Source organism: Cavia porcellus, unplaced genomic scaffold (genome assembly GCF_034190915.1).
Source record: "Cavia porcellus strain 051 isolate PalLab524CR breed Dunkin Hartley unplaced genomic scaffold, mCavPor4.1 scaffold_27, whole genome shotgun sequence".
In the NCBI taxonomy this organism is placed as follows: Eukaryota; Metazoa; Chordata; class Mammalia; order Rodentia; family Caviidae; genus Cavia; species Cavia porcellus.
In genome coordinates, this window is record NW_026947510.1 from 9,060,974 (window position 1) to 9,080,219 (window position 19,246).

Here is a 19,246-nt window from a genome sequence, read left to right on the forward strand (position 1 = left end):
CTTTATTTTGTTTTGATTTTTGGTACTGGGGATCAAACTCATCACCTCACACTTGCCAGGTAGGTGATTAATATTTTTGGACTTTTAAACTGCATTGTTGAAGTACGATAGACATACAAAAATCTATACATATTTAATGTATATAACTTGATGTGTTTACAGTTCTATTAATTTCTTCTATAAAAATCCATCATGATTTCAAATGGCTGTCAAAGACATTTTATTGTCATTCATCTGGATAGTTTTAAACTGAGAAGATAATTCAACTAAAATAAAAATTCCCACGAGACAAAAAGTTTTAATAGCAAATTTTATATTTCCTAAGACTTTAACACTAATATCACAAAGAGGAATCCCTTTTCATTAAACTACTCAATCATTAGACTGCACAAGCTCCTTAGAGTATGAAATATTTGAAAACTAGTAGACATTTAATAACTTTTAATAAGTTCATCAGTGAATACTTAGAGGATACCTTTGATGTGTCCACTCCTATAAGAGAAATATGTAACATGCTTTCTGCCCTTGAGTTCATATATTTCTGAAATTGAAGGACTCTCTCCCGCTAACATATAATATATTCATAATGGTTTCCTAGATCTAGAGAGTAAGAACACTTTAGGACCTGAGATTACACACAGTAGGAAGATTTATGTTCTGATAAAGAACCAGAAGATTATAAAAAGCACTACTGTCACTGTTATAAATAGTGCTCCACACCAGCAAATGTGGCAGATCAGGTTTTTCCTGGTCACCATCCCTATAAGTGGACCAAGAAGAAAGATAAATGAACTTGTTTTCTTTTCCAGTTCTGCTATAGGCAGTTATCAGTGCTTAGCAGGTATTGGTTTGACCTTCTTCCCTAACCCATAATAAAAACCAGCCCTCCTGCAACCTGTCTGTAACTTAAAAGGAACTCAAAACCAACCAAAAGAAGCCAGTGAGAATAAGGACTTATTTTGGGAGGGTTAGCCAGTTCATTGCAGTGGTTACTTTTGTTTTCTTCCTTGTTTTTTAACTCTGAATCTTTGGCCAACTTATTTTTGCAATTGTAGCAAAGAAAGGCATCAACACTGGGTGTGCCCATCCTTCCCCTGGCTTGTTATTAGGATTTGACAAAGTCAGATATGGTTTTGCTTCCTTTTGGTCAAAAAGAAACTCAACATAGATAAATTTACTTGAACTCAAAAATATTCTAGTACTCAAAAATATACTTAGCTTTTTATATAATTTGCATTATAACATTATATGCAATGCAAATAACATTACCTTGTTATTGCGTTCAATGCCAACATAATCCGCCTCTTCTGGTATCATTACAAAGAGTTCGGCTTCATAGGCTCCTTCCCCTTCATTTTTTGCATTTATTGTAAGCATAAGGTGATTTTCATCTCCAATGATGATCTGATTCTTATCTCTGAAAATGCAGTTTAAAATGAATGGTTAAGTATTCTTTATGAAGCCATGGCAGGCTCTTTCCTCACCAATGGATTCCATACAACTTTGTAGGAATCAGATCACTATCCAAAGAAAGGCGTTGTTAAAAAATGAGTTTGGCCTGCTTTTTTCTCTATGTGCCATGAATGTTATTCTGCCATCTTGTGACACTTACATGTAGGCCATTGTTACAGGTTGGTGACATGCTAGGACTGCCAAGTTTCTACAACTGTGAGCCAAAGAAACTATCATTGCTTATATATTTATAAGAATTTAGGGGAAAAAAGAAACAAAATGGTGAATGTGAGTCTAGGATAAAGAAGATGGATAATCATGAAGGGAAAACATTTCTGGATGGGAAGGGCAGGAAAAAAGACATATGGAGGTAAATATGTAACAACTATATGAGAGAGAGAGAGAGAGAGAGAGAGAGACAGAGACAGAGACAGAGACAGACACAGAGACAGACATAGACACAGACACAGAATATACACACCCAGTGTGGTCAGTTTTTACCTATCAACATATTTAACCATCGGTTAGCAAAATTTCTATGAATTTATTATTTATGTTACAAGCCAGGGAGGCAGCTTCAGCACACTGTACATTAGGAAACACATACATTAGGAAGAAATAAGCTGTGGGGGAAGGCAGAGAGATGGTTTAGAGCAAGAGGGGGACAGAATGCAAAATGGACAATAAAGAAGGAAGGAATAGGCAGATGAAACAGGATCTGAATGGCTGATAGAGGGTTTTGAAGTATTTTGAGGAAACTTAATAGACTTTGAACTCCAAATCAAACCAACATTGGGAAATGCCTCTTCCACTTTTGACCCCTACTCAAAGCTATTGCTTTTGACACTTGTTAAATTATAGAGTTTGAGGAAAGTCCCCTGGAGAGATTGCAAAGCAGATTCCAAATATGGCTGTGAGATAGTTCCTGAGAGAGAAAGGAGCACAAATCTGCTTTTTCTACTTCCGGAGATTTTATATCCTTGTTCCATCTCTTTCTATAACATAATGCGATGCAATCACCAGTGCTGGAGTTGGGCTTGCCATTACTAGCAACCGTGAAGTTATGTGGTTTTGTGACACATTCTCCTTTACCCCCTTGTGTGTCTTTTACATGTTTTTCCCAGAGAATTAAAATTAATTTTGTTTTGACAATTCTAAGGGTGCCTTTGAGTCACAGGGTGCTGTGAAACTCATTTGGTTACGGTGAAGACAGACCCAACCTGCTGGAATCCTTTGCTCACTTGACTGAGGCAAACAAATACAACCTGAGCCACCCTACACACGTGTTTACTTTGAACAGAAACATTTTTTCTGACTTTTGCTGAAAGATGAAACAGGCCAGGCAAAACCTCATGGTGTATCACTTGACACTCATGACAAACAACTGACCCACCCATAAGCTAGCACAGTGTGGCCCTGCTCAAGGAGTTTTATGTAGTGTTTTTCCTCCTCTTCTTTTTTCTGCATTTGGAAGTCTGTACTTTCTTCAGCAGAGCTGTAAGCAAACACCTGTATTCCATTAGCTGTAATATACATGTTTATTTATTTAAACTTACGGTCTAGCCCACAGCTTCAAGTCAGGAACACACAGATTATCTTCGCCGCAGTCCACCAGGATGTGAGCCTATGTCCAACATACCACACATCAGGGATAAGCTAGGAAAACCTGAATCACATATTTCATCTTGAAAATTCCAAACAACTACTGAGTGAAACCAAAATGCTCATTTCACCATGTACAATTCTACCCAGCTCTACACCCTATGTCACAATGCGACCTCTCAGTATAGGCTTGCTGATGTGAAGTACGATTCCTATTCCTTCCAAAATGTCTGTAAAGAATGCTACCCTGGCACTGTTTGCAGGCATTCAGGTTGCACTGATTCCATTACAGTCACATTTTTAACACATTAAATATTGGTTGCACAGAGAAAGAGCTTCCGAAAGTACAGTTTCAGGAAATGTGTTAGAAAAAGCTCCCAAAATTTTACAAGTCTATGTACAGGAATGAAAATAGAATGGGCTGACCTTGGCCTTCAGATCACAGGAAGAGCCTTCCCCTCCCCAGCCTCACTGGGACAGCATCCTAAGGACATACCTGTTCAGTAATGATATTGTTCCTGTAGTGGTTTAATATTGGTTTCACTTCCAGGCCTTTTTTAAAGGTGGATTCATCCAAACTGTAATTCAAACTAATGTTGATTGGAGATAATTTATCTCGGAATTCAATTTCATCCTAGAGAAAATTATCACAAACTCAAATAGGTCCAAAATATTAGTCTGTAAAAGGTGGATAAAACTTGACTTTAGTCGATGGAAGTGAATGATGAAGCATTGGCATGTGCTTCTTAGACATGTGCTGCTTTCTGTGGTATATGGTAGTCAATAGAATCAATGCATGTTCAGGGATGGAATTATTTACAGCCCCAGTCTCACTGAAATAAGCATCTAGAGATAACTTTCCTATTCTCCAGACTCTCAACAACTCATGTAGAATTAGTCCAGTCTCCAAATACAACATATGTGCCACAGAAATCACCATGAATCAGGTTTTTTGTTTGCATAATGATAGAATTTACGATTTCTCTTGGGCTCAAGAGAAGAAAACATCCTGATAATCTTCTTCCTCTATTATTTCATTAAGCTCTTGCTTGCATGGACTTCAAAACATATTCAGTACAAGTGACGTTCAACTATAAAAAGAAACAGCTCTCTAAAGGAGGGATGAGAGCCAAGCAGCAGGCACTAAGCACACAGCAGGGAACGGGACCAGTCAGCTGTATGCCAACCAGGCCATGAGCAGACAGAATGGTCATGTTCATTCTTCCGTGTGGTAATGAATTTGGGCTTCCCTAGTTCCCTAGAGGAGCAGGAGAAATGATATTGAGTGATCACAGCCTAACAATGTCAAGATGGGATGCTGGGTTATAAATATTTTTACTTTACTTTTAAATTTTTCTGGTAGGTTTTGAAGTTTAAAAACATTACTTTTTAAAGCACCCGAATGTAAATTGCATTTAATCAAAGCTTTGGATGCCTGAACGTGTTCCTGAGTTGGATCTGAAATGCAACTGATAACATCTAGGAAGACATACAGATAGGATAAAAATTCAAATAAATTGTGTTGAACTTTTATGGTTTTTGTGGAGCAGGGAGGCAGTTAGAAATGGAAACCACCTGAGTTGAGTGCTGTTATCAAGATCCTATTTAAAATAAAAAGAAGTCTTAGAAATGAATAGCAACAGATCCTTAGGTTAGTTGAAGTCAGGGTCAAAACAAGAGCAGTCAGTCGTAAAGTTTCCTCTTATGAAAAAGAAAATAGACAGATGGAGATCTCTGTAGACAAGGATGATTGTTCATTGGAGGAGAATGGCTGGAATTCAGATTTGCATGTGACAGGCCAAAAATATGATCTCTGGAGCACTTACTCGAAGGTAAACGATGAAATTCTGACATTGGAAGGATTTCTGCCGCTTTACCAGCAGAGGGAAGACGAGATGGGACTGACGGTTGTTGAGGAAGAGAGTTCGTTTGATGGCTCCTTTTTGTTTCAGGGAATCTAACTGCAGCTCAGCTACCAAGGCTAAAGGACAGAAATGAAGTAAATATGATCAGGGGAGGTAACAGTGAACTCAGTGCCCTGTCAGGGATATAAATTTCTATTTAAATTGCTTATTCAGGAAGCATAAATTTTCATAGTTGAGATCACATATAATATGTGAGCCAATAAGTATTATAATATACATTGAGCAAAAGCTTAAAATGTACATTGTCATTTCTCCATAATTATGTATTTATAGATAGTACTTCAATCATTAAAATCATATTTATGCAGAAGGCTGTGCTTATGTAGTAGACCTGTGGGTGTTAATAAATGTCTCTCTAGTTTTCTATGGTCTGTGCAGAGAAATGCTTTCTGTTCAACTTTCTTCACATTGTAGAAGACTATAAAAATGAAAACAAGCTCACCTATTGTATTTGGAATGCTCTGGCCTGTTACAGACGCACATACTCTTAAAGAAAAGCTATGGAAAAATAATAGTTGATAAATTTCTGGTTAGTAAATTTTGAATATGAAGTAGACATCTTCCTTTCCTTAATTTCAGTTTAAATTCATGCATGATTTTCCCATCCTTCTAATTCTACATAAATATGCACACACATGGACTCACACACATTATAATATCTCCTAACAGCAGCCATAGCAATAACATAATTAAGACAGGAAAGCAATACTTAAAAATAATACTGTCAATTACTGGAGTTTATCAATTAATATCCCTCTGTGTTTATTTTGTAAATACATATATGTTATGGTCGATACATTGTGTCAACTTGAGAAGTTTAGAAGTTTAACTGAGATACTCAGCAGGGAGTCAACATCCTTACTTTGTAAATATCTTCATTCTGGTCAAGAGGAGGGCACAGAGATTTTGTGAGTGCTACACTGGCTCTGAAGGGAGATGGGAGTTGGTGGCCTGTGTACAGTATAGGGAGGAAAAGAGGCTTGCTCTTTCTCCCTTTTTCTCTGGCAGCTGCCTTGAAGTCCTCCTACCTCTGTGCCATGCCACCCTGCTTTGGAGCCAGCTGATTATGGACTGAAACCTCCACAAACTGTGAGCTAAATAAACCTTTCTTTCCTTAATTTTGCCCAACAATGACAGAAACATAGCCAAAACAGACATCCTTCATTTGCCAAGGAATAAAGAGTTATCATTACAGAGAGGGACAGTAGTGGTAAAGTCTGGAAAGTAGCATGAACATGACTCCATTTGCAGCACCTCAAGATAGTGTGGCTGCAACATTCAGCTGGATGAGGAAGTTGAATGAGGCATGGCTGGCTTCCCAGTTGGAACAGGGCTTTAAACTCCTATTAAAGAATGTGGATTGAATCCTAAGACACATCTTCTCTTTATGCTTAACTTAAATCACTCACTTGGAAGGAGACCAGAAATTGGTGGTACTTTGCTATGGTTTAAGTAAGATTGGAGGTAGAGAGACAAGCAACGGGAGCAGAGAAAGAAAGTAACAGGGAATTTAACGCTGCTGTCTCCAGCTAGGGAGGGACATTGACATGGGTATAAAGACAATAGAGGACACATATGCATGAAAGACATTTCAATGTTTTGCTTGCACAGGCCCTACCCAATGAGGAAATGTCTACATGTGGGATGACACGAGCTTGGCTCTGCTTTGTAGCCATGGAATAAATGAAGAATGTCCAGTTGTTTCTGCCTGACTTTTCTGAATGTTCTTACCTCCCTCCTGAAAAATGCTGACAGTCAGCATAAGAGATGGGGTCTTTCCACATTTCTAAGACAAAATACAAAATCTACATATTAAGACTTAATGACAAAGCTTTCATTAGTGAAACTCTATCACACAACTTGAATATTTCTATGGCATTCAAAAGGAGTAAATAATTCCTCATCATACTTTAATTACATGTCAGCTTCCTGTGTCAAACATAATGAAAATGTGTCACATCTGGGATTCATCTATCTCAGTGACCTCAGTCAATGTCTCCCTTCAGGGTAAATAATTCGCCACATACCATTAAGCCAAAAGTTTCCTGCGATGTCTGTGCTATTAGAAGTGTTTATTCCACTTCCCTGGAGAAATCACAAATTCCAACTCATTTCCACTTCAATTAAAATTATTTATGGATAATGAATAGTTAATCACATCTTTGAATTTTGTATCAGGTTTGGTTTCCAAAATTGGAATTTTTTTCAGTGCCCAGCTTTTTTGGAAGTTCTTGAATATGTCTTAAAATCATCTGTTGAGCTCTTTTCTATTTATCATTACTCTGCACAGACAAAACTCATTCGTTTTTATAACATAAATTCATAATTATGTGACATTGTGAACATGTAAAGTATAATAACTTTAGATACAGTGATTTGTTTAAACATGAACAAATCAAAAGTAGTATATTTTTTGTAAAGGAAGTTAACTAAAGCTAGGAAAGTGAATATTATTTTCTCTTTTGTGAGAAGGTATTTGATAAATGATGTTTTTTGCTCAAGGTTACTCAATTTATAAATCCTTTGTCAGAATACATCTCTATTTCTGGATTCTCCTTTTCTGTTATTTCAGTATCATTAACTATTGGATGATTTTTCTTCATACAAGTTTAATATAACCACTAAAACTTACTGAATTTTTGGCAATAGTACTGTGACCTAAATCTGCTGGGTTTAAGATATCTTTAGTTGAAAAGGCTTTTAAAATCACAAACTTTCAATAACTGTGTTTTGATTTAAAAAGAAAACCTCAAAATTGTGTAACAGTGGAGTGAGAGTCATTCAAAAATAGAAAAATGTATTTCTGTACACATATATACATTATGTTTTTACATGTCATAGAATTACACCCTCTTGCTGGTCAATACTTAACCAGTATCTGTAGTTTGTCAGCAAAAGCCATGAACTGCTTTGGAATTAGGGTTAAATATTTCAAACTAGATTTTATGGTCATACTCAGCATGGCCCATTATTCTGAATAGGTCTGATTAGAACAAAAAATATTAAAATAACACAGGTCCTTCATATCACAAATCTAAATCAAACTGTGGACAGTGCTTCTGATACACTGAGAAGACAGAAAAATACAACACAGGGTCTTCTGGAGTCATCGCTTGTGCTTAGCCAGAATCCTGACCCAAGAAGTGACTCTGCTCAGTCATGAATGATGGAGAAGAAATGGGATACTCATGAAGCATGATTTAAAAGTACAAAGCAATTCATTTTTCATCGTCACCAATTCAATCCTATGTCAGTGATGGCGAATATCAGATTTCACATAACACCACTCAGAAACGGAAATTTTTTTCACATTTGGAAAAGTGAATAGTTATACTTGCAAAATGAAATTTCTTATTATTTTATAAGTATACTAATACTTATCAAGCTAGATTTGACTTTCTTCTTCTAACTATAGAAATGCCAATAGCAGACATTTTATAAAGGTAGATAGTATATCAAAAGACAGAAATATACACCGATGGAAATGAGGAACTATCTGTAAATTAGACCTTACATAATAGCGTTCAGATTTATAGTACACGGTTATATCAGATACAGACAAAAATTACACCAAAGACAATCAACACTCTCATCACTTTGTCAAAACTAAGCTAAATACAGAAGACAACAATAACACTAATGGTAGTCAGAGACACACATTGGACACTGAACCAGCTAGCAACTTTCTTTTAATACTTTGAATCACACTTCAAAACTTTTATAAGTAGAAATAAAACATCTTTCAGAAAAACATGAAATAGTATAAAACAAATAATTGTGAAGGAACACAATATAACACGTCCACAAAACACGTTGCACTTCATCATTATAAAATGATTTAACACAACAAGAAAAATGACTTGTGAAAATAACAAGATTTTCTAGTTAAAAAGTAATATCCTTTTTATGAAACCGAACAGGTCCCACACTGTTGTTAATATTACTTGCATCTTATAAAAATGTCCATAAAACTAAAGATCCTTAGGAAAAAGCTAGTTCAAATAAAGCAATTTCTATACAAGAGCGTGCTACCTATGATTAGGAGAGGTTCATGGAGCTAGGACCTTCAAATATGGGACTGTTTGAGGGAATATGAAAGTTTTATGCTACTTATGCTCAAGTAGCATCCACAGTTCATTTAAATGTTCATTTAATCGCACCAGTGTAAGGGGAAATGCTGGCACTTTCACATATTTTCTCAGATCAGGTTTTCATTATACTATTTTATGGTTTTAAACCACTTTAAAATGTGCTCAGGGCATTTCCCAAATCTTTTCAAAAGCAGTTAAAGGCCAGGACATGCCTCCCCGTGCAGGAGTTTTCAGCAACAGGATGTTTTTCAAAAGAATTCTTAGAGGTCCTAGGAACTTTCCACCTTCTGCTCTCAAAAGTTTTGACTCCTGTCAAAAGGCCATGAAAAACATGCCAAAATGGGCTGGAAATAACTTCTCCAAGTCAAGACTGACTTGATCTACATTCTGATATTCTCAGGGACTAGACATACTGCCTGAGTTAGACCACATTGCCTGCAAAATGAGGGCAAATCTCCAATCTCAAAACTTTGGATTTTTCCTTTATGGTACTGGGGATTGAACCCAAGGAAGTCACACTGAGCTGTGACCCCAGTCCTTTGGCTCTTTGACACAGAATCTTACTAGGTTACAATGTTGTGCAGCCTAATTTCAAACCTAAAATCCTCCTGCCTCAGCCTCTCAGAGTGCTAGACTTGGTTTTCCAAAGAATATGCTCTGGTGACATGTTCTAATCTGATGACTTCTGACTCTTGAGGATCTATATTCATATTTAAAAGCAACATAACATTTTCTTGGATTGTGTTTCAATCAAGTTTCATTTTGCCCTTTGAGTACATGTGAGCCAGTAGGAATACATGAACCATGTCATACCAGGGTCCAGGCAAAAAGAACTATGGTTATGACACTATTCCTGATGATAGCTTCATGACCTCAAAATCTAGTTCAGGGCACACAAGTCTCCGTATTTATAATGTGTACCTTCTGTACATGCTGAATTACAAAACTGACATGTTTTCCACATAGGAATTAGAGTAACTGAACCCAAGTGAGGTCACTAAAATAGAAGGATGCAAGATACATCTGCAAGTGGTATCCACAAGCACATGCAAATGCAAGAGTCAAGATGCTGTTTTATTTTTAGTTTGCATAATATTTATTTGAGAATGCAAGAAACTCAGAGATTGCTGAGACGTGTTTCAGTGAGAATCTTCTCAAATGTTTTCATACTTCTCATCTCACTTAGAGCCTATAGATCAGAGAACTTGCTTTGTATGGTAAATCGAGAGCTAAAGAACAGCATCACATCATAGATTCTTTTGAAAGATTACTTCTGAAGCTATGGACAGCTATTTTGAAGAAAACAAGAGACATAATGGTAGCCTTTGTTGATTTTCCTGTTGTCTGGTTTTTGAATGCTTGTAATGCTTTCATTCTTTTGTTTTGATTGGCTTTATACTATTTTGTTTTTGTTTTAACTCATTGTATGTGAAGATACGGACAACTATTTCAAAGAAAACAAGGGATATTATGGTAGCCACTGCTGATTTCCTGTTGTTTTGTTTTGATATTCTGTGTTGCTTGCATTATTTTTTTTTCTGATCCGCTTTATTCTGTTGTTATGTTCTGCTTTATTCTCTTAAAAAAAAAAAGCTACTTCCTTGTTACTCAGACTTGATCCACAGGCTTCCAGCACCAAACCCTCTCTTGAAGCTTTTTCTAGAATGCAAAGCCTCAGACCCTACTCCAGACTTACTACACCAAACCCACATGTAGTTTATAAGGTACTCAGGTGATCTGAATCCACAGAGCTCATGTACGAGGTGTCCATGAACCAGAACTGGTGGTGGAGAGGAGTTGCTCATCTTACAGGGATAGTTTTGCCTTAAGTCTGAGAAACACAAGGTTGACTCACCAAGCCACAGGTGTCACAGATTCTGGAATCTGGCAAGTTTTGTTTTCAAGATTGATAATCATTGGGTTCAGGAGAAGCTGGGCATCCACAGTCACAACTGGCCTTGCTCTGCAGGGAAAAAAAAACACAAGGTCTATACGGCCTTTATGGAAGAGGCCCCTGCAACACCTGGGCCAAATATTTGGCTTATGCATGGACAGGTGGATATCACTCAATTAATTACCTCTAAACACTTCTCTAGCATGGAAATCTAAACAAAGCATGCATAGGTGCTCTGGGCATAATTTCATTCACAAACCTGCTATGGTTAGGGAGTAGACTTGTGATATGATGACACTGCTGCTGTGACATTAAGCTCTGCAATTTGCTTACCTGTGCCCATATTTGAGAACTATCTTACATCCACTCATAGTAAATACTTGAATTTTACAAATCTTCTTGGTTCACTGACAGTGTTTTACTTTGAGTCGTAACTTTGTAGCTGAGTTTTACAAGTCTAATTAAACATGAAGGTGCGTTTACAGAATAATTCTATATTTCATCCAAAGCAATGGTTGCAATCCTGACTATACAGTGCAATTACCCAAAAAGCTTTTAAACAAACACTGTGCACAGGCCCCACCCTAGGGATCAACAAACTAGAACTTCTGGGTTCAGAGTTGGGCTTTGCAATTTCAAACATACTCTCCAGGTGATTCTAGCAGGTCAGCAAGTTTGAGGAGAGGAAATGAAATAGAGGAAAAGCCATTCCAGCCACCCAAGCAAGGATAATAAGACAAAAAGTAAATCGCAGGGGAAGGGAGTGAAGCAATTTTTAAAGCTTGATTGCAAGATATGATTGCTGGGAGCCAGACCTGCCAAATTTCTGCATGCAATGAGCCATGTTGGATGAATTTTCCTCCAACGGATGGAGAGAATGGTTGTGTCTTGGGGCAGAATGTTGTTTAGGGCACTACTTCAAACAACTTCATGATTACCACATGAGGCCCACTGGGATTTTTCCTAAACTCCCTTATGGTATTTATCTGTACTTTATTTTATATTATTGTTAATATTATGTTCTAATCCTTGAAAAATCAGATGGTAAAATAGAATTAGATGTGAGTAAAGTTTATCATGACAAACCCTTATTAGAAAAAATGAAGTGAATGGAGAAGGGGAATTCTGATCTTTGGAAGGGTAGAGGGAAGAAGATAGGACTGGATAGAACATTCGGTTGTGGGTGATCCATAAATCCATGTATTAGATATCCATGAGCCAGAGTTGCCTGTGTGAGGAGTTGCTATCTTATAGGAAGAGCCTTGCATTTATTCCTTGTTGTTCTCCTTGTTGAGTGGGAGCAGCTCATGGGAAATATAAGCATTGATACAAAGGCTGCAGCAGATTCACAGTGTAGCAGTGGGGATGGGGCTGGCACATGGTCAGTTTGTCTCTGGCAGCTCTGAGTGGTGCACTTTCATGGCCACCAGAACCCAAGCCCCATTTCATACTCAGAGGCTTTGAGAGTTTCAGGCTTTTGATTCTTTAGAAGCTGAAGAAGAGAGACATTGGTATAAACATACCCTTGTTGAGTTTGTCTTGAGACAGATAAAGAAAAAAATATTATCCATTTTGAAAACTGAACTTTAGACTCTCTTTGAGAGCTGAATGGATTAGAACCACATTCTCAGTGTACTTATCTATGTTCTATCTTTTGTTTAGATATTTTGATCTAGGTTCTCTAATTCTTGTTAAATAATTTTTAAAGAAAATCTAAAATTTTTGGGCAACAACTGTCTAACCAATTATTATTCCATGTAATTTTACATGCAGATTCTCCCTGAATCCCTTTAATAAAAGTAACCTGATAAAGGAGGTATTGTTACTCCCATTTTACAAATTAAAATGTGAAGGTTTACAGAGTTATAGGAAATGATTTGTCCAAGACTAAAATCAGTGAGTGTATAGAATGGCAAGACTTTCAAGCTTTCCTTTTGCATTTGAATTGTTGCTCAATACAAAGAAACTCAATTCTGGTATGTCCTATTCCATACTTTCGCCTCTAGACTTCATGACAGAAACTGGAGAAAATGGTATCTTTCTTCCATCCAGGACCCCTTCTATGCAGGTTCCTATCTCATTGATTTTGAAAGCACAATGAATTAAAACGTTTTAAAACTGAGTCATTTTAAGATTGGTTGAGTTTAATATCTTATTTAATGTTACATAGTGAGGGACTGGAAATCTGATCATAAAGTATAAGAATAAAATATAGAAGGATGAAAGGTTCAAAACTGAGGTCAAAGAGACCTCAAGGCTATAAAGTAAGTACAAAAATATCCTTCAGAATAAATAGTTAGAATACAGTATTTACGACCAAGAAACAAAAATAAACACATTTAAAATAATTCAAACAAGATATGTGCAGAACCAATCACATACCTGTAAACAGTCACTTTTCCTGCTCCAAATGCACCCACAAGTAAATCTAAAAAAGACAAAAACATGAAATGCACACATCTCTTTTATAGACACAATCTACAGGTTAAGCAACTGTAATCCAAATTCCAAATATTCAAAAACTGAACCATTTGGGGCACTGATGTGACATAAGTATAAAGTTTCACATCAGGAAGCTTTGTTTTATTCACGAAGTTATTACACATATTGTACAAAATTATCTTGAGGCTCTCTGTATAAAGTATGTATGTAATTATCTTAAAGCTCTATGTATAAAGTGTATATATAAAACACAAACAGATTTTATATTCAGACTTACATCCTACCCCCAGATATTTCATTAAGTGCATACAAACATCTCAAAAGTCCAAAAAAACTCCAAGTCCTAAGCAGTTCTGCTCTCGGTCTTTGGATAAGGGATACCCAACATATACTAAGCTTATGATCTTGAGAAGCACATAAAGCATCTTAAAGTGCTATTGCACTGTGAGAGCCACAAAACAACAGCAGCAAACAACCTTTATTATGACAATCTGGATAAGATGTAAGAGCTTCAGGATGGCCAATTTACCATAATACATAAATCAGATATCAAACCTTTCAGCATTTAGGAAGGCCAGCTACCTAGAAAAGCTTAAGAAACCTATCATAAAATTCATTATCCAATCTTTTAGACTCAAAGTACACACCAAAGGAAAGGACAAAGAAAACCACATTTTATGTATCAGGCTCATTGCAAATATTTTCTCTTTTCTCTCTTCCCAAAGGCAGCCAGATGAGGCAAGATTGTTACACCTAAATAGGACCGTTCTGATTTTCATTTTGAAATAACTACTTGCTTTTTACTAATAGTGTGGATGGTGAATATACTTTTGACAAAGCAATAAGTAGGAAGTGATGTAACTGACATTATACTAGTGATCTCCAGTAACACCAATGAAAACAAATAGCATATATTGGACACCTACTCTACACTAAAATTTTTTCCCAGTGATTTACTTTGATGCTTCACAAGAAGTTAGTAGCTTTATCATCATCACAATTTTACAGATGAGTGAAGTGAGGTTTAATAATCTACGAATTTACTATGGTTCACATACCTCAGTTCATTGTGGACTCCAGGTACAACAATAGAACAGTACTGGGCTACTTGAAGGGTAACGTTCACAATTATCCTCTGATTGGCTAAAATCTAGGTTAAACTATCTGTTTTTCTTAATTTAATTTACAATGGTTTTTCCTGGTGGAAGCAATCAAACAAATACAAATGAAAATGGCTAAACTGCAGAGTAAAATCTAAGTGTAAGAATTTGATGTGGTAAAACAAGAGCCACAGAAGAAAATAGTCAAGACTATAATTGGTTAATTATAGTTAAAAAAGTGAAAAATGTAAACAAAATTGTAAAAAAAAAAAAATTCCATCAACAGCAAAAAGGGGAAAAGAAATTTCAGCTTGCTGTCCCATATACAAACTGATATATAAACTGATAATGGAATCAATTTGAGATTGATGGCATTTGCACTGAAAATGATTTTCAAAGTATAATCAAAAATAAAATCAGTGCAACTTCTGAGTTCCATCCAATGGAAAAGCAGGCTCATAAAGATATCAGGGTGTGTCTTCCCCCTAGTTAATCTGGCACCTTGTAACTCTGGCTGTTCCCTAAATTCAAAATGACCATGAAAAGTAAACATTTTGAATTGATTCAGGACATTAAATCAGGTGTTGTAAACTGCAAAAACAACATAGTTTTTAGCCTGAATGACTTCTTCATGAAAGGATACAGTTGTAGAAAGAAAGTCATATGGCTTCGTTTGCCATGTCAGCAGAAAGGATTTAATCAGGAACCATTTTGGGAAGGGGTTAATTGTGTAGCATTAAACTATAGAAAAACCACAATACAACTTCTTTCCAGGATTGTCAGTATTACCCTACAGTAGTGACTGGATGAGGACAGTGATGGGAGACTGCCATAATAGAGTGAGACGAGACCTAGATCCCCTGAGAAGTACGAGCTCAGGCAGGCAAAGCTACAAGGCCCTGCACATGTTGGGAGGCCAGGCCTAGAGGTTCTGGCTTTCAGAGATGGCTGGATCCGAGGGTGATGGTACTGAGTCCTGCAGTCTGCTGAGCCCCTGGCCTGCTGCCAGTATCCAACAGAGACAGATGGCCGACTGCTTTCCTGCCTACCAACACGAGCAAGGACGCATGTCAGCTGGGCAGGTTGTCACAGTTTGAGGTTTATGGACAGAGGAGGTACTGGAGCAGGGAGGGTGCCTCACAAACTATGAGCCATAAAGCTGGGCAAAGAGGACTGTAACTTGCTGAATTCTAAAGACTACATGTCCTGGAAGGAAAATACTCAGCTGGAAATACAAAGAAACTTTGGGCCCAATTTTTTCCTTTATTTATCTATACATAAATAAATACACTATTATTATTGTATGATATGCTATTGTTAGTGGAGGCAAAGTTGTTTCATTTATAAGATATTTATTCTACATCATTATTTAGTTTATCTTAGTGTTTGTGCTACAATCATTAGGGTGACACATTATTGGTTCTTATGACATGTCAATATACAGTTTGTCTTTGATACTAATATTGCTGCTGATAGTATTACTATAGCCAAAAAGACACAGTTGTTGCTATCAGTTGGCTTTCTCTGTATGCCAATATCTGGATTATTTTACTGTTGTTAATAATACTGTGGCCCATTCCAGGAGAAATGATTACTGAAGCAAATATACTGAAACTGCTCCTCCCAAATAAATGGAGATGGAGAGAGGGGTGATTCTGGGACAGAGGTAAACGCTATAGTTAGCCATGCCAAGAGTGCATCATTGAAAGGAGACATTAACTAAAGAGGTTTCCACAGCACAAAGCCATCCACCATAATCAGGCCACAAGCTCCAGAACATAAAATAAACAAATAAAAAAGAGAAACATGAGATAACAGGGCAACAAAATGTCTCCAAAAACTTCCAGATCGTCCAAATTAATCAAGAGGGCATTGAGGAGGGAAGAAATCCAAAGGCAAAGAGCCAAATTATTTGAAAGGATAACAGTTAAGATTAGGGTTAGGGTTAGGGTTGGGTAAGAGTTAAAAATAGATCAATAAGGTGCTTGATGAGTTCAAGGAAGATATAACTAAAGATAATGATCCTACCAAAATGATCAGGAAGACAGTTTTATTAAAAGCTGGCTGAGCTAAACAAACAAACACAAAATATGAATAACTTGCACAAGAAAGAATTAGAGTTCATGAAAATGTACCAGAAAGAAATTCAGGAGATTAAAAATTTCCACTAAAAGTATGCACAGCAGAAGTGACCACTGTGAGGGCAGAGGGTCAGAATCACCTAGAGGATGCCAACCAGAATCACCTAGAGGATGCTGTTGAAAGTTACAGTGACCAACTATCAAAAAATACCTTCAAAACAAGACATCATGAAAAATGAATTCAAAAGCTGTTAGGTGACACGAAGAGTAAGGTAAGATTAATTGGAATTAATGATGGCACAAATGATATAAAATATCTTTATACAGAAAGATTATCAGAAAACTTTTGTAGTATGGGGAAATAATTTAACACACAGATAATTGAGGAATAAAGAACCTCAAATGGCCATTATCAAAAAATAGCTAATCCATGACATATCATAATCAAAATCCCAAAAGTCCAACACAGGTGCAGAATCTTAAACAACTGTCAGAGAAAAACAAAAATCACTTCTAAAGGAAAACTCATCAGAATTACACCAGATGTCTCAACATAAACCTTAAAGGCAAGGAGAACTTGAAGTGTTTCAAAACCTAAAACAAAACGAAAAAACAAACAAAAAGAAAAAAACCTCTCAACCTGGACTAACATATCCTACCACGGCAAAGAACATCTAAAGAAATTCATGACCACCAAATTAGCACTCAGAACAATTCTCAAGGAAATCCAAGAAAGAGACAACAAGACTAACAATGCCAAAAGGTCCAATAGAATCAGTGCATCAGGAAAGGTGAGCAATTAAGTAGAAGAAAAAGAAAGAGAATCAGCAACAGAAAAAATAAGGCAATGACAGGAATAAGGCACTATCTTTCCATAGTAACTCTCAGTGTGCATGGTCTCAGTGAGCCAATCAAAAAACACAAGTTGGCCAGAATGGGTCAAGAAATAAAACCTAATGGTATAATATATTAAAGAAACACATTTAACCCCAAAAGAAATCCATACATTAAAAATCAAAGGGTTGAAAACAATATTCTATACAATAAAAATCTGAAAAGAAGCAGAAGTAGTTATCCAATTTTCAGACAAAACTGATCATAAGAAGCAAAGAATGGTGACACATATTGACTAAAGGAACAATTTAATGGGAAGAAATAAGAATTATAAATTCCATACACTGGACAGTGGCATAACTCAATTCATAAAACAAATATCATAAAAGATAAGACAAACAATACAATTGTAGTGGGGGATCTCAGTACCCCACCCTCACAAATAGATTGACTAGACAAAAACTCAGCAAAGAATTATTAGAGCTGAATCAAGCCTTTGTACTAATAGACTTAAATAGATACCTAGAGTGTTCCACCCAACAACAACATAACACACATTCTTCTCAGCAGAACAAGGTACTTTCTCCAAAATAGACTATGTACTAGCCAATAAAGCATTTCAAAGTAAGTGCAAAAGAATTTAAATTATGGCATACATATAATGATAGTGCAATGAAACTAGAATTCGACAGCAAAAAGAAACCACAGAAATTATGCATGAAAATTAAACAATACACTCTGGAATAATAAATGTGTCACAGAAGAAATCAAGGAAGAAATAAAGCAGTTCCCAGAATTAAACAACAAACCCAAAAAGGCATACCAGGACTTATGGGACACAATGAAAGCAATCCTAAGAGGAACGTTTATATATTTGTATGTCCACATCACAAAGACAGAGTAAGTCCAAATAAATAACCTAGTGATGTACATCTATATCCCAGAAAAACAAGAACAATCCAAGTCGAAAGCTAATACAAGAAGGAATATTATAAAATTAAAGTAGAAATTAGTTAAATAGAGACTAAAATACATAAAAAGTCAATGAATAGAAGAGCTGGTTTTTCAGAAGAATAAACAAAATAGACAAATCTGTAATGAATCTTCATGAAAAAGGGAATAAAAGACAAATATCAATGCAATTAGAAATAGAAAACTTAAAACTACAATGGACATCACCAAAATTCATATGATTATTAGCAACTGTTTTACAAACTCGTATGCCAGTAAGCTTGAGAACCCAGAAGAAATGATGATATTCCTAGGAACGTATGAACTACTAACACTTCACCAAGAAGATTTTAAAACCTTGACTAATCCAGTGACAAGCAATGAAACTGAAATAGTAATAGAAAACCCACCAGCCTAAAAAAGCCCAGCCCACTGGATTCACAGCTGAATTCTCCAAGAAGTTTAGGGAAGATCTAACACCAGTACTCCTCAAAGTCTTTAATGACATCAAAATGGAAGCAGTACTAGTATGCTCAGTGTCATTCCTGGAAACCAGCATTACTGTGATTCCAAATCCAGACAAGGATCCAAATAAAAAGGAGAACTACACACTAATTGCTAATGGGCACGGTTGCAAAAAATCCTCAGCAAGATACTAGCAAACTGAATGTAACAAATTATTAAAAAGATCATACATGATGACCAGCTAGTCTTCATCTCAGGGATGCAAAGATGGTTCGACTCAGTAAGTGTAATCCATCATATTCACAGAAGCAAGGGTAAAAAATCACTTGATCATCCCAATAGATACAGAAAAAAACATTTGACAAAAATCTAACATCCATTTGTGATAAAAAAAAAAAAAGAAACCTGA

The 19,246-nt window shown here is 36.3% G+C and overlaps 1 protein-coding gene across 3 annotated transcripts in view; it reads right to left on the minus strand.

Annotated features, from left to right (window-relative positions):
• The window catches only part of Itga8 (integrin subunit alpha 8), a 171,465-nt gene that overhangs the window by 67,755 nt on the left and 84,464 nt on the right, over window positions 1–19,246 (minus strand). For 2 of the 3 annotated variants that reach the window (XM_003462769.5, XM_063237857.1), the window contains exons 14-20: window positions 13,347–13,392; window positions 10,926–11,033; window positions 5,422–5,477; window positions 4,881–5,035; window positions 3,551–3,688; window positions 3,009–3,076; window positions 1,270–1,417 (exon numbers count right to left, since the gene is read on the minus strand). In XM_003462769.5, the coding sequence (XP_003462817.1) occupies window positions 1,270–1,417; window positions 3,009–3,076; window positions 3,551–3,688; window positions 4,881–5,035; window positions 5,422–5,477; window positions 10,926–11,033; window positions 13,347–13,392 (719 nt within the window). Of the gene's footprint in view, window positions 1–1,269; window positions 1,418–3,008; window positions 3,077–3,550; window positions 3,689–4,880; window positions 5,036–5,421; window positions 5,478–10,925; window positions 11,034–13,346; window positions 13,393–19,246 lie in introns of those variants that run through there. The other variant, XR_010043725.1, reaches the window with a different exon arrangement.